Source organism: Bufo bufo, chromosome 1 (genome assembly GCF_905171765.1).
Source record: "Bufo bufo chromosome 1, aBufBuf1.1, whole genome shotgun sequence".
In the NCBI taxonomy this organism is placed as follows: Eukaryota; Metazoa; Chordata; class Amphibia; order Anura; family Bufonidae; genus Bufo; species Bufo bufo.
The window spans coordinates 239315158-239331397 of NC_053389.1; the positions used below are offsets into that span (position 1 = coordinate 239315158).

The window sequence follows — 16240 nt, forward strand, 5'->3', positions numbered from 1 at the left end:
GGGATGGAAACCTCTGTTCCTGGAAGGCGGGGCGTTGATGAAAGGAGCCTCTGCCCGCGTTGCGGGTTTGAAAATTGGAACGGCCGGACAGACGGCCCCTAATACTGCCGGCCCTGGTGGAGACCCGTCCCTGGAATACTCTCCTAATTGAAGATTGGGCCTTATCTAGGGCAGTGAAAGCTCCCACGAACCGGCTTAAATCCTTTATAAAGGAGTCTCCAAAGAGATGACCCTGAGCATCTGCGCCTGATTCGGTAAGGGCCAGGTTGGCCAGTTTCGGGTCAATTTTAAATAAAATTGCCTTCCTTCTCTCTATTGCTAGAGAGGAATTGGCGTTGCCAGCAATGCAGATTGCCCGCTGGATCCAGCCTCTCATTTCCTCAGGGTCAATAGGGGACCCATCTGATCTGGCATTCTCAGCCATCTCAAACAGTTTGGTTAGAGGACCAAACACATCTAGGAGCTTGTCCTGACAGCTGCGCAGAGCTGAGTCTAACCCCTTACGGGGATTCCAGCCGGACTTGGCAAGGAATTGTGTGACCTTGGGATCTACCACAGGGGTGTCACAAACCTTATTAGGCACAATGGGCCTAGGGCATTCAGCCTTCATCTTATTTCTCGCCTCCTTGCTAAGGGGGCGGCGGACCCAATGTTCCAGGTATTTACCAACATGGTCCGTCGGCAGCCACTCCGCCGATCTGGGATGGTGGAGGGCGTTAGGGTCAAACATGGGCTCTCCCAAATGGTCAACAAGGGAGGAAGCCGGAGTGGCCCTCGCAGAGGAATCCTTCACTTGAGAAGTGGAAGGAGTGGGGCAGAGGGGGGAACTGGGCCCCGCATGCGTTTCATCCTCAGACTCAGCATTTGTATCAGCAAAGGCCTCCTCATCTGACCCAATATCGGCGTCAGAATCACTCAATTGTTGCGCTCTAGCGCATTTCCAAGGCCGCGCCCGTTCTGCCTGGCGCGGAAAGGCTCTCTTACGCGATCTATGCGCGTGTTCAAGGGTGGCCGGAGGCGCACCAGTCAATTGTACCTGTGACACAGGACTATTCATAGGAGGTTGCTGAGCTGTGGGGACCGCAGGCTGCACAGACCCTGAAACAGGGTGACCAGACAGAGCCTGTGCTATCGTCTGAGACAGCACAGAGGACATGGAGTCCATTGCAGCAGTAATTGCGGCCGTGACAGAGCGCTGCAGCGCTACTGCCTGAGTGTCAACTCCAATATGGGCATCCCTATCAGGGGAGGAGGGTGTAGAGGCCTCATGGGTAGGCTCGGATCGAGGCATGATAGGAACCAGGACGGTCTCCCTGTATAACTGACTGATGGTGGCACTAGGTTACACTGCTCTAATGGTGGGGCTAAATGAGGGCTTAATAGGCCGGATATATTTGTTATATTGCAGGGCAAGCAGAATAGGTACTGAAACAGGGTTAGTCACCCGATGTGCAGGAGCGCCGGAGCCGGCGACTGGATCCTAGGACGGAAGCGGAGAACCAGGAAGTGCCGCCGAGATCCCTCGAGAATCGGCGGGAAGAAACAGAGAAAACTAAAATGGCCGCCGAAATCCCGCGAGAACAGCGGGAGACGGCCCAAGGAGTACCAATATGGCCGCCGAGATCTCGCGAGATCACGCGGCCATAGGAAAAGACTGAGGTGAGCGCGGGAACGCAGCGCCGATGGGGTAGGAACGGAACCTGCAAAGGAATAATATAATGGGGTACAATGATAAACCGCAATAATCGGCACCTATAGGGCCAGAGGGGGAGGACTAGGTAAAACAGGCCTAATAACCTTAATAAAATGAAAATGATATGAGCACAGGGAGCAAAGTCCCAGGCAATGAACAGCAAGAAACACGCTAGCAGAAGCGTGAAATAACAGCAAGTGACAATACACAGTAATATAATCACATATATAAGCTATATATAAGATATAAAATCTAAACACAGGAGCTGCCAAAATGAGTACTTATCTTGGTGGCAGCAGCAAAGAAAGAGGAGGATCTATAGGAGGAGCCGTCTATTATATGGACTATGAGGGGAGGGAGATGTTACTATGGTTACGTCATGTTATGTAAAGTTTTTTCTTTGCTGCTGTGTGGTGACAGTAAAGAAGGAGATAGCAATAGGAGCCTCCGTGTCTTGCTGTAAAACTCAGGATCAGTACAGGATAAGTAATGTATGTGTTATTCACCGTATGGAGGTGTTATCCATTGTATAGGGGTATTATTCACTGTATAGAAGTATTATTGAGTGCATAGGGTATAATTTTATGTATTGAGGTATTATCCCTTGTATAGGGGTATTATTCAATGTATAAGGGTATTATTTAGTGTATAGGGGTATTATTCATTGTATGCAGGAGTTATCCATTGTATAGGGGTGTTGTTCACTGTAGGTATTATTCCATGTACAGGAGTATTATTTAGTGTATGAGGGTATTCACTGTATGCAGGTGTTATCCATTATATAGAGGTGTTATTCACTGTATGCAGGTGTTATCCATTATATAGAGGTATTATTCACTGTATGGAGATGTTATCCATTACATAGAGGTATTATTCACTGTATGGAGATGTTATCCATTATATAGAGGTATTATTCACTGTATGGAGATGTTATCCATTATATAGAGGTATTATTCACTGTATGGAGATGTTATCCATTATATAGAGGTATTATTCACTGTATGCAGGTGTTATACATTGTACAGGGGTGTTATTCACTGTCGGGAAGTATTATGCAGTATTTGGCCGGAGAATGGAGTACGTCCTCGGTGCTCTCGTCGTCTTCATCATTCCAATATTATCACTCTCTCATAGACGGAGAATCCCTGCAGCTCCGCGCTCTCTGATTCTTGGTCCTCCCCGCTCTCCGTCCACAGCATCACGTGACAGGTCGGAAGCGGAAGTAGTGGCAAGACCGCAGACCTTGGGGATCCTGGAGTCCGGTTCTTCTGAACGTGAGTCATGTGACCTCGGAGCGGAGGCTGCCCATGGCTGATATGTACGGGTGGAGGATGCGCAGACGTGTCTGACACCCTCAGGGAGATGGTAGATATGACTGATGTAAACAAGGGGGCGTGGTCTAAGTCATTCAGGGAGGTGAATGGGTGCTGACTGCTGGAGGGTGACCTGTATACTGAGGTGGCGGTTGCATATGGACCCTGGTGTCTGTGGGGCCCCAATTTGTGTTGGGGTGCTTTAAATTGAGCCTCTGGTGACGTATACAGGGAGGGGTATGTGACATATCTACAGGGGGTGACAGATACATACGTCTGATGTATACATTGGAGGGCAGGGGTGACTATTGTGACCTCAGTGTATGCGCTATTCATTATATATTGCTTCCCTCCCCCCCTGCAGGTGACTGTGCCACCATAAACCATGCCAGGAAAGCTTAAGGTCAAGATAGTGGCTGGACGCCACTTACCGGTGATGGACCGCGCCAGTGACCTGACCGATGCCTTTGTTGAGGTCAGTCAGAGTAGATTGGAAGCTCTTCTGCCACAGCCTTCCCTGGTTTTTAGATGTTGTTTTGCCGGTTATCAGTTACCCTGTAATGCCCTGAGGTAGTGATAGGGCCCAAAGATGACCCCTTCCTTAAGCAGAAGGAACAGGGGTCTTGACTCAGACCAGATGGCAGGAGAAACAAAACAAATACAAAGGAATGAGACACTTAACTCCTGATGTAGAAGAAAAAGGAGACGACACTCACCAGCTCTTCCACTTGCAAATGAAGCTATACACCACAAGGAGTAGGCAGACTTAAATAGCAATGACCACTGTGACTAGAGGTGTGGTCATTACCATCAACTACAAAGTGAAATTAAAAGAGGCTGTCAGATGACATCACGTGCAGACAGCCTCTCCGACCTTCTAACACCTGGCAGTGACCGTGACACCCATAACAGGATAACACATCAGACCATTACATGAGACTAGGGCTGCAGTAAACAAATATTTTAGTAATCGAGTATTCTATTGATTATTTTTTACGATTAATCGAGTAATCTGATAAAAAAACATCCTAAAATAACGCATTCCTTTATAAAAACAATATTTTTATTTATTACAGTGGTATAATTGCACACACATAAGGCTTCTTTCACAGCTGCAATATACATTCTGTCAGAAGAACAGCCAGAATGTACCATATCGGGTATATCTGGATACTGCCGGCTGCTGCAGCGATTGACTAATGGGGTCCGGCCTTGTTACAGCATTCAATCTGGGTTTTGTAAGGACAAAAAAAAAGCAAAAAGAAAAGCTTTGGACGATACCCAGCATGTATGCTGAAACATGGCCGGATGGCCTTGGACCACATTATAGTCAATGAGGGCATATAGCTGGTTGTATCCGGCTATACCCAATACGGTGTACTCCAGCAGGCTGTTCTACTGCCAGAATGTGTATCTAAGCTTGTGTTGGGAACTCCGTCAGTCTGTTCCGGTGGAGGAACAGACTGACGGAGTTCACTGGCTGCCATGATGTCCCCCTTTCCCAGTGCCTCCATGCCATCCACCATGTCCCCCACTCCCCCAGATCAGCCCCTCCATGCCAAATCATAGGTGCCCCCATTAACCCCCCCGCACCAATAACTTTATACATACTAAATCACAGGTACCCCGATTAACCCCTCTCCCCCCCACGCCAATAACTTTATACATGCAATTGCCAAATCACAGGTTCCCCCATTATCCCCCCCCCCCCAATAACTTTATACATGCCATTGCCAAATGACAGGTGCCCACATTAACCCCTCCCCGCCAATAACTTTATACATGCCATTGCCAAATCTCAGGTACCCCCGCCGCTGCTAACTTTATACTTACCTTTCTTGGCAGTGCGGAGTGCACTGACACATGGAGTCCACAGGAGATGCGTCTTCATCCCAGCATGCACTGGGACCTAACGTCACACACAGCGTCAGCCAGCGCGCTGACGATGTGTGAACGCAAGGCCACGGAGCGGTGCGTGAGAAGCTTCACTTTACTCACGCTCCGTGGTCATGTGATTTAAACGAATCCTCGATGCAGGGAAACTGAGTCATTTCAGCCCTACATGAGACCCCCACATCAGGACATTACATGAGACCCCCATATCAGGGCATTACATAAGACCTTCATATCAGACCCTCATTAGAACCCCATCAGACCTCATATCAGCCCTCCATTTCAGACCCCCATCAAACCTTAAAGGGTTTCTATCACTTCGTTTCACCTATTTAGCTTTCAGACACTAGCGATCCGCTAGTGTCTGCTTTATCTAACCATCCTAATATAAGAGCTTATTGTCCTGCCGTTTAGCTAAAAAAATAACTTATATAGATATGCAAATGAGCCTCTAGGTGCTATGGGGGCGTGATTAGCACCTAGAGGCTCCGTCTACCTTAACAAACTGCCGCCGCCCAGCGCGTCCCTCCAGCCCGCCCATCTCCTCCGGAATGCGATGCTCCTCGTATTCGGCGCATGCGCAGTGAATGTCTGATCGCTTCCCTGCTCAGACATCTCCACTGCGCCTGCGCCGATGACGTCATAGTGCTCCGAGGAACAGGCGCAGTGGAGATGTCTGAGCAGGGAAGCGATCAGACATTCACTGCGCATGCGCCGAATACGAAGAGCATCGCATTCCGGAGGAGATGGGCGGGCTGGAGGGACGCGCTGGGCGGCGGCAGTTTGTTAAGGTAGACGGAGCCTCTAGGTGCTAATCACGCCCCCATAGCACCTAGAGGCTCATTTGCATATCTATATAAGTTATTTTTTTTAGCTAAACGGCAGGACAATAAGCTCTTATATTAGGATGGTTAGATAAGGCAGACACTAGCGGATCGCTAGTGTCTGAAAGCTAAATAGGTGAAACGAAGTGATAGAAACCCTTTAAAATAAAAAACTTCTCTTACTTCTCCAGTGCCGCAGCTCCACTTCGGGTCCGGCGGTCTCTTTAAAAGTCACGCTTCCCTGTCTTCACTGGCCGGTGCTGGACTTCATGCAGCGTCGGGTCATAGTGTGCGCACTACGTCCTGACGCTGTATGGGCGCCTGCGGCCCCAGGAAGGGATACCAGGGAGGGTGAGTACAGGAAGCACTTGCAGCGCTTCACTCCCCTCTCCCGGCACCTAATGTATACTAGTGAGCACTTAATTGAAGCACTCACTAGTATTCACTTTATAAGACGCACAACCATTTCCCCCCCACTTTTGGGGGGGGGGGGGAAAGTGCATCTTATAAAGTGAAAAATACGGTATGTGGAAAGGAAGCCTTAACCTTTTTCTCTTTTCTGTTTAACCTTCAGGTGAAGTTTGCAAACACCACTTTTAAGACGGATGTGTACCCCAAGTCCCTCAATCCACAGTGGAACTCTGAATGGTTCAAGTTTGAGGTGACCATTTACTTCCCCACCCCAATCACAACTGGCGATGGAAATTCAGATACCTTTGCCGGACATTGTGACAAGTTATCCCCTATCCTGTGGATATGGAATAATTGTTAAAGGTGTTGTCCGGGTTCAGAGCTGAACCCGGACATACCCAGAATTTCACCCAGGCAGCCCCCTGTTATGAGCATCAGAGCATTTCATGCTCCAGTGCTCTCCCTTACCCTGCGCTTTTTTTGTTTATAATAACATACTGCTGGGTGGAGGCTGCCTGGGTGAAAATGTGGGTATCTCCAGGTACAGCTCTTAACCCGGACAACCCCTTTAAATCAGTGAGGGTCCTACCAGTCAGAAGAACAAGGAACCTGTACCCCTCAGGGCCCTCTGAAATGAATGGAGTGACAGGTTGGGCAAGTGCGCTGCTCTCTATGGGACTTCTGGAAATAGTTGAATGCTGTAATCTAGGGTTGTCTCGGCTATTGAATTATCGATACCCAATCAATACTTTTGTCCCGGTATCGGTTCGATACCGGGATTTGCCATTTACCGACACTAGGCTGCGCTACCGCGCAGCCTAGTATCAGAGAACATGGAGCGCGCCATGTTCCCTCAGCAGCACAAGGGAGGAGGAAGCAGTCGCTCCCCCCTGTGCCGCTGCTGCCACCAATGAGAGGGGAAAGGCTGGGCCACTGCGCCACCAATGACGTTAACTCACTCCTTAATTCAAATAGAGGAGGCGGGTACTGGCTGCAGAATTATATAGCCGGCACCCAACCTCTATGAGGGGTAGCTGGGATCCGCAGCAGTTAACCCCTCAGGTGCGGCACCTGAGGGGTTAACTGCCGAGAATCGCAGCTACCTCTCATAGAGGTCGGGTGCCGGCTATATAATTCTGCAGCCAGTACCCGCCTCCTCTATTTGAATTAAGGAGTGAGTTAACTTCATTGGTGGCGCAGTGCACCCCCCCCAACCCCAGTATTAAAACATTGGTGGCGAAGTGCGCCCTCCCCCCAACCCTAGTATTAAAAAGATTGGTGGTGCAGTGCACGCAGCTTTTTTGGTGTTTTTTTTTGCGTGGTATCGAGTATCACAATACTTTTTTATGGTATCGAAACTGAATAAAAATTTTGGTATCGAGAGAACCCTACTGTAATCTCCGGAACTCCTTAGAGATGAATGGATCTGCCACTCTGTTCATTTTGGGGGTCTTAGAATAGTACGTGGTTCCCATTTTTGTGATTGGTAGGACCGCCACTGATCTACCTATCCTGTGGTTGGGGATAACATATCACCACCGGAATACCCCTTTAACTTCTCACGCCCTGTCTCTCTCTGCTGCAGGTTGATGATGAGGATTTGCAGGATGAGCCTTTACAGATCACGGTACTGGATCACGACACGTACAGTGCCAATGACGCCATTGGGAAGGTGTACATAGACATAGACCCTTTACTGTACACCGAGGCTGCTACTGTCATCTCCGGATGGTTTCCAATCTATGACACCATACATGGTGAGAACCAGTCTGATGTGGATGTCACCTGCTCCTCCATACTGGAGTCGTCCTCTTCTGTCAGGTTGTGTAATGCTGCTTCAGCTGGGTGTATCTGTTTCCTGGGAAAACTAGGTGGCAACCAATATGGCTGCTATTGCAGCCTTTCCAAAGTTTTCCACCTAGCTTTCTCAGATTCCTGAACAGCATCTACCATAACCTCCTACCCCCTTTACATTGGTATATAACTAGTGGGAAACAAACCCTGGCAGAGTTGTATTGGGGGTGTAGCAGTTCTCACCCATCTTTCCTAAAAAGAGATATAAGAAAATGCTGAAAAGAAGTTTTAGAAACTTGACAGAAGATCACAATTTAAGGTCTGCTTAGGGCTCTTTCACACTTGCGTTGTTCTGTTCTGACATAGAGTTCCGTCGTCGGGGCTCTATGCCGGAAGAATCCTGATCAGTTTTATCCTAATGCATTCTGAATGGAGAGAAATCCGTTCAGGATGCATCAGGATGTCTTCAGTTCCGGACCGGAACGTTTTTTGGCCGGAGAAAATACCGCAGCATGCTGCGCTTTTTGCTCCAGCCAAAAATCCTGAACACTTGCCGCAAGGCCGGATCCGGAATTAATGCCATCCGACGTTTAGCTTTTTCTGAATGGTTACCATGGCTGCCAAGACGCTAATGTCCTGGCTGCCATGGTAAAGTGTAGTGGGGAGCGGGGGAGCAGTATACTTACCGTCCGTGCGGCTCCCCGGGCGCTCCAGAGTGACGTCAGGGCGCCCCACTCGCATGGATGACGTGATCGCAAGGATCATGTGATCCATGCGCATGGGGCGCTCTGACGTCATTCTGGAGCGCCCCGGGAGCCGCACGGACTGTAAGTATACTGCTCCCCCGCTCCCCACTACTACTATGGCAGCCAGGACTTTAATAGCGTCCTGGCTGCCATAGTAACACTGAACGCATTTTGAAGACGGATCCGTCTTCAAATGCTTTCAGTTCACTTGCGTTTTTCCGGATCCGGCGTGTAATTCCGGCAAATGGAGTACACGCCGGATCCGGACAACGCAAGTGTGAAAGAGCCCTTAGAAGTCCACCCTAGGTGGTAGCGGCGTGAATGGAACCCCTGCTGTAAAGCACCGTCATTCAGAATTTTTATTGAGCCCATCTATTTGACCACTTATCTCTGCTCATTCTAGCGATCAGTGGGCAGCACTCAGACCTCACCAATCAGAACCTTTAATATGTCCCTATGACATCAAACGTTTTTTTACAGTATAAGGACACATTAAAGATGTGGATTTAGCCTCGTATGATGATGTGCTGGATGGAAATGCGCTATAATCCTTCTTGCTTCTCTTGAAAATAAATCGCCCATGCTGAGCCTTCCTCACCGTCAGCAGCTATGGCGCTACTGTCCCCATGGCTTCTTGGACGTGGACAGTCATCCTTTCTTCTGTAAACCCTCCAGTCATCTATGTGGCTTCTCACTGGCCCCTTCCTTTTTCTCTATTCCCTCTCTTCTGTCACTATGGCTCCTTTCCTTATCTTACTGTGTCTCCTCCCATTGTGGTCCTCTTTGTGTGGCTTCTCCCATCTTTTCTTATGGCTCTTCACCTTTTACGGGATCTATTCTCTCTATGCTTCTTCCTAACTTTGTGTGTTTCTTCCTCTTACCATGTTCTCTTCTTTGTGTGGCCCTCCTGTCTTAGGGTCCATTCACACGTCCGTTTTGGTGTTCCGCATCCGTTCCGATTAAAAACGGAACGTTATGCGGATCCATTCATTTTCAATGGAATCCGTAAATAATCGGAGAGCACTCATGGTGCTCTCCGATTCCGTTCCGTTCCGTGGGTTCCGTTATTCGGATCCTGGAAAAAAAATATACCCTGTCCTACTATTTGTCCAATTTTGCGTTCCGTCATCCTATTCTAGTCAATGAATCCATCAAAAAATCGGATGACATGCTAAAAGCATCCTCATGTCATCCAGATTTTCGGATCCGCAAAAAACAGGAACGTTTATCTGGAAAGGTAAAAATACTGACGTGTGAATGCACCCTTAGTCCTCATTGTGCGGCTTTTTCCATCTTAGTTTTATTTGTGACTCCTCCCATCTTGCGCTTCTTTGTGTAGCTCCCCCCATTCTAGTCCCTTTTTAGGCTCTTCCCTATTGCTCTTTGCATGGCTGCTCCCATCCTAGTCGTTGTGTGGCTCCTCCCTGTCGTTGTGTGCCTTCTCCCATGTTATGCCTCTGTGTGGCTCCTCCCATTCTAGCTCTCTCATCCTTGTCCTTACCGTATGGCTCCTCCCACTTCCACTGAATTCCATGCAATGCCAGATCTAATGCACTCTGGCTCTGGATACATCAGGTAAATGACGATTTTCTGATAAGACCTCAGGGCTGTGTCCACAGTAGGACTTGACATGTAACTATGTAGTGCTGCAGCGCTCATGTGTGTATCTGTGTTGGCTTAAAAGCTTTGACTTTTTGCACTGTTGTCTCTCTCTTCTTACAGGGATTCGTGGTGAGATCAGCGTGGTGGTGAAAGTCGATCTGTTCAACGACCTAAATCGCTTTCGACAGTCTTCGTGTGGAGTCAAGTTCTTCTGCAGTGAGTGATGTGAAGAGATTTACAATGTCCCACAGTCTGCTGCTAGGGTCGTGTGATGAGAATAGTAGTCCTTAAAGAGTTGTCCTGGTTCAGAGCTGATCCCGGACTTATCCAGAATTTCACCCAGGCAGCCCTTTCCTGACTTGAGCATCGGAGCAGTTCATGCTTCAATGCTCTCCCTTGCCCTGCGCAGGATCTTTCAGGTTAGGAGCCAATGGCTCCTTGATATTTTTTTTAGTCTGGAGCACTGGATCTACGACTGCGCGGGCAAGGGCTCTTTTATTTACTATAACGCCCAGCAGTGTGTTCGGTGACGTCACCGGCTCTGATGGGTGGGCTTTAGCGCTGCCCTAGCCATTTAGCAGGCTAGGGCAGCGCTAAAGCCCGCCCATCAGTCCTGGTGACGTCACCGGGCTCACTGCTGGGCGGAAGCCTCCGCCTGGCAGCTCGAAGGAGAGCCCGGTATGTCACCTGAACTCCACAAAATGCCTGCCTGGGTGAAATTCTGGGTATGTCCAGGTTCAGCTGTGAAGTTGTGTCCAAATGGGGGGGGGGTTGTTATTAATGAACTTAATAGTACTATACTATAGCCATAGTATTTTCCATAGTACGTTATAGAGGAAGAACACCTACCAGACACCTCTGCACCACGAAGTACGCAATGGAGGAATTCATATCTCATACCCTGCTGCCCCATCCCAAGGAATGGACACTGTGTCCCATAGACATTACTGCTGTTACCTCTAAGAAACCAACAGATTTTCTCTGAGAACATAAGCTGTAAATACAGGCCATGATTACAGCTGCCCAGCTATCCAGACTTCTACTGGCAGATCTGCCACTTTACAATGCATTCGGAAAGTCTTCAGACCCTTTTTTCATATTTTTGTTATGTTGTGGCCTTGTGATAAAATTAAAAGAAAATTCTAGTTTTCCTCAAGCAATCTGCACTCAATACCCCATAATTAGAAAGTAAAAACAGAATTTCAGACATGTTTTACTAATTTATAAAAAAAAAAAAATTTGGGCATGAACATAAGTAATTGGACCCTTTGCCCTGACACTTCACATTTAGCTCTGGAGGCCTCCCATTTCTGTTGGTCTTTGATTGGAGTCCACCTCTGGTAAATTCAGTTGATTGGACATGATTTGGAAAGACATACCTCTGTGTATAAAAGGTATCACAGCTGACAATGCATATCAGAACAAAAAACAAGCTTGAGGGGGACAGAACTGACTGTAGAGCTCAGAGACAAGATTGTGTGGAGTCGTAGATCCAGTGCTCCAGACAAAAAAAAAATATCAAGGAGCCATTGGCTCCTAACCTGAAAAATTTAGGAACCAAATGACATTTTTAGTCGCCAAATTTAAAATACATATAATATAACTGGGATGCTTAGGAGCATGGGGTTTTCTAAGCTACAGCCCACGCAGTTTCCCACCTATCTCTCTAGAACAGGGCCCCCAAAATTAAGAAGAGAGCACCACGCATGTGCGGCGGGCGCTCTCGGCTATTTCCAGAACTCCCATAGAAGTAAATGGACAGTGAACTACGCAAGCATGATGACCTCTCCATTCACCTCTAAGTTCCAGGAAGTTTTGGTAAAAGTCAGTAGACCATTTTGGTCGCCATCTGGAGCACTGAGATCTGGAGAAGAGTACAAAAAAATTAGTGCTTCACTGAAATTTCCCAGGATCACTGTGGCCTCCATAAATCTTAAATAGAAGATTGAGAACAACCAGGACTTCCTATAGCTGGCCGCTTCGCCAAATTAAGTAATCCGGGAGAAGGGCCTTGGTAAGAGGGGTGGCCAAGAACCCAATGGGCATTCTGGCTGAGCTCCAAAAATCCTGTGTGCAGATGGGAGAATCACTGCGGTTTTCCACCAATCTGGGGTTTATGGCAGAGTGGCCAGAAAGAAACCTGTTCTCAATAAGAGACGCATGAAACTTTGCAAAAAAAAAAAAAGCACCTAAAGGACTCTCAGACTGTAAAGCCAGATTCTCTGGTCTGATGAAGCCATGATTGAACTTTTTAGCCTTAATTCTAAGCATCGTGTCTGGAGGAAACCAGGCACTGCTCATCACCTGCCCAGTACCATCCCTGCAGTGAAGCATGGTGGTGGCAGCACTATGCTGTGTGGGTGTTTTTCAGTGGCTGGAACAGGGATACTGGTCAGTGTTGAGGGAAAGCTGAATGAGCAAAGAGATATTCTTAATGAAAACCTGATCCAGTGTCCTCTGGACCTCAGACTGAACAAAATGTTCCCCTTCCAACAAGATAATGACCCTAAGCACACAGCCAATACAGCACAGGAGTGGCTTAGGGACAACTTTGTGAATGTCCCTGAGTGGCCCAGCCAGAGTCCTGACTTGAACCCAATTGAACTTCTTTGGAAAGACCTGAAAATCCACTGACGGTCTCCATCCAATCTGACAGAGCTTGAGAGGATCTGTAGAGACGAATGGCAGAAAATCCCCAAATCCAGGTGTGGAAACCTTGTGGCATCCATACCCAAGAAGACTGGAGGCTGTAATCACTGCCAAAGGTTCTTCAACTAAGTCCTGAGTAAAGGGTCTGAATACTCGTGTCAGTGCAAGAGTTTAGTTTTTTCTTTTCAATAAATTAGCAAAGATTTCTAACATTCTGTTATCACTTTCTCATTTTTAAATCACGAGGCTGTAACATAAAATGTGAGGATCTGAAGACTTTCCTAATGCGTTGTATGCATCTCCCTTTCGTGTATTGCTGTATAACTAGATTTATATTTGCGGTTATGGACTCCATTACTTTGTGTGTTATTTATATAGCTGCAGGAAGATGTTACACCTGAGTGACCAGGCTGGTGTGGTATGCATGCAGCGCCCTCTAGCAGCCAGGATGTATTACAGTTGCTCATCTGGAGTGTATATTTTGAGCCTGTAGAACAGATTCAAATGATTACCGTATATTTTAGCACTTTCCCTATAACCTAATCCTATGCATCTACATTCCAGCCACGTCCATTCCTAAGTCATACCGTGCAGTCGTAATCCATGGCTTCGTAGAAGAACTGGTGGTGAATGAGGATCCAGAATATCAGTGGATTGATCGAATCCGGACCCCAAGAGCTTCCAATGAGGCTCGACAGCGGTTGATTTCCCTGATGTCTGGTAAGTGGGTACAGACAATGTGTATTTCCTCCTGCTAAATAGCTGCATTCAGATATAAAGAATACAGCCTCCATGCAGTGTCATGTGAAGATGTGACATAATCTGTGTACAATACTGTCTACAGTACCTGAGCTGGTGGGTGTCATGCGTTCACGTCATGTGGCCATGTTTGTCCTCACACATCAGGATGGCACAGTGAGCGGATCTCCATGTATCTCTTTTTGTCTGCTCTTTTCTCCTTATATAATGAACTGGCAGGAGATGAGCACTTGTCATCAGTTGTGGCTGCAATTCCAAAGGTCTCCTGTTATATCACCATGTGTGGATTCCAATTGTTTAACCCTTAATTCATGAGACTCCTTCTAAGGCCTCATGCACACGGCCGTTGTTTGGGTCCGCATCCGAGCTGCCGTTTTGGCGGGTCGGATGCGGACCCATTCACTTCAATAGGGCCGCAAAAGCTGCGGACAGCACTCCGTGTGCCTTCCGCATCCGTGGCTCCGTTCCGCGGCCCCGTTAAAAAAATATAACATGTCCTATTCTTGTCCACGCTTTGCGGACAAGAATAGGCATTTACATTGCCGGCGCCCGTTCCGTTCCGCAAATTGCGGAAAGCAACATGGACGGCTTCTGTTTTTTGCGGATCCGCGGTTTGCAGACCGCAAAAAACATCACGGCCCTGTGCATGAGGCCTAAAGTTGCAGCTTTTTTGGCAGCGCCTCAGAAGAAGATTGCAGCACTGTCCAGTCCCAATGCCCGGACGGCTAACGCTGTTAACCTTTTAGATTCTACTGCATTGTTGACAGAGGGAAGAAGCTCTCTCTGTGAACCCATTGGTGGCCCAAGATATGATTGTGGGGTGCCAGTAGATTATCATGGCAGCTGAGGATGTAACAAAGGCCCCTAGTTCTGCCGTGAGGTCAGGATGTAACGCTGACTGGAAATAATACTAAGTATTCCAAAGCATTATGTAAGTAATCAAACAATTGCTGCTACAAGTCCCCTAGGGGGGCAAAAATGTTTTTTATAAAATGATCAGGTGGTAAAAAAAATGTAAAAAAATTATTGGTACTTAATGGGGTATTCCCATCACAGACAATGGGGACATATCGCTAGGCTATGCCCCCATTGTCTGATAGGTGCGGGTCACACCTCTGGGACCCGCACCTACACAGGGGCCACTGAAAATAGCCAAGCGCTGGCTCGACTATTTACATCTGCCCATAGAAATGAATGGGAGCGGTGACCGCACAAGCGCAGTGTGCTTCCAATCACTTGTATGGGGAGAGTGCTTGGCGGTGGCCAGACTCCGGGAAACCTGGGGTCCTCCAGCCACCGTTCTTCCTGCTCCCTGTCCCGGTGTAGGTGCGGGTCCCAGATGTGGGACCTGCACCTATCAAACAATGGGGACATATGCCCCCATTGTCTGTGACAGGAATACCCATTTATGGCCCAAAACACATGCGTTAAGGCTACTTTCACACTTGCGTTCAGAGCGGGTCCGTCTGGTATCTGCACAGACGGATCCGCTCCTATAATGCAAACGCTTAGATCCGTTCAGAACGGATCCGTTTGCATTACCATGAAAAAAAAAATATATATATATATATGTATTTTTTTTTTGTTCATGATAATGCAAACGGATCCGTTTTGACTTTACATTAAAAGTCAATGGGGGACGGATCCGTTTGAAAATTGAGCCATACTGTGTCAACTTCAAACGGATCCGTCCCCATTGACTTACATTGTAAGTCTGGACGGATCCGTTTGCCTCCGCACGGCCAGGCGGACACCCGAACGCTGCCAGACTGATGCATTCTGAGCGGATCCGCCTCCACTCAGAATGCATTAGGACTGGACGGATCCGTTCGGGGCCGCTTGTGAGAGCCTTCAAACGGAGCTCACAAGCGGAGCCCCGAACGCTAGTGTGAAAGTAGCCTAAGAGTTTTGACGCTCATTGGCACTGGTTTGTGTTGATCTGCATTTTGATCTGCATTGGTAACAGTGTGTGTATGTTAGTTCCTATGTGCCCAGTGTGAATTACCTATGCTGGGATCTTTGTTTTTTGAGCTCTTTGTCAGCTAATATTGTTCCCGGATCCTGGTCTGTTTTTGAAAGCCTCAATAGCAGCGCAGAAGATGGAGCCTTTGCATGCTTGGAGCCATATGTCAGCATTGTAGCGATAGGTCAGCTGGTACATTGCATGCGGTACTCGGTGCAGAGCTTTCTGTACATTCAGTGGTCACACGATTGCGCTGTATTATGTGTGTGCTGATCTGTAGATGCACTTCAAAGTTGGAGGTTACGAGTCGAGGCTGTATCCGTGCTTACATTTGATATTGCTGTGATGTTCTGGGTTGTAAAGAATTCATAGTTTTACAACTACTTACAATGATCAATATACACCTCACCTTGTCTTAAAGAGGTATTCCCATCTAAACGTTGGGGCATATCACTAGGATGTGCCACAAATGGCAGATAGATGTGGGTCCTATCTCAAGCTTGGGGGGCCTCCAAAGTGAAGGGAGAGCAGCCGCGCGTGTGTGCCCACTCTCCATTCAAGCTCGCCCACATGCCATTTTCCGAAGTCTCATA

General features: G+C 47.8%; 1 protein-coding gene across 7 annotated transcripts in view; it reads left to right on the forward strand.

The window, feature by feature from the left end:
- Positions 1-2897: 2897 nt before the first annotated feature.
- Positions 2898-16240, forward strand: part of C2CD5 (C2 calcium dependent domain containing 5) — an 83390-nt gene continuing 70047 nt past the window's right edge. For 6 of the 7 annotated variants that reach the window (XM_040437600.1, XM_040437618.1, XM_040437626.1 and 3 more), the window contains exons 1-6: positions 2898-2967; positions 3371-3481; positions 6298-6384; positions 7720-7891; positions 10397-10492; positions 13490-13645. In XM_040437600.1, coding sequence (XP_040293534.1) covers positions 3392-3481; positions 6298-6384; positions 7720-7891; positions 10397-10492; positions 13490-13645 — 601 coding nt within the window. In that variant the 5' untranslated portion in view covers positions 2898-2967; positions 3371-3391. The other variant, XM_040437610.1, reaches the window with a different exon arrangement.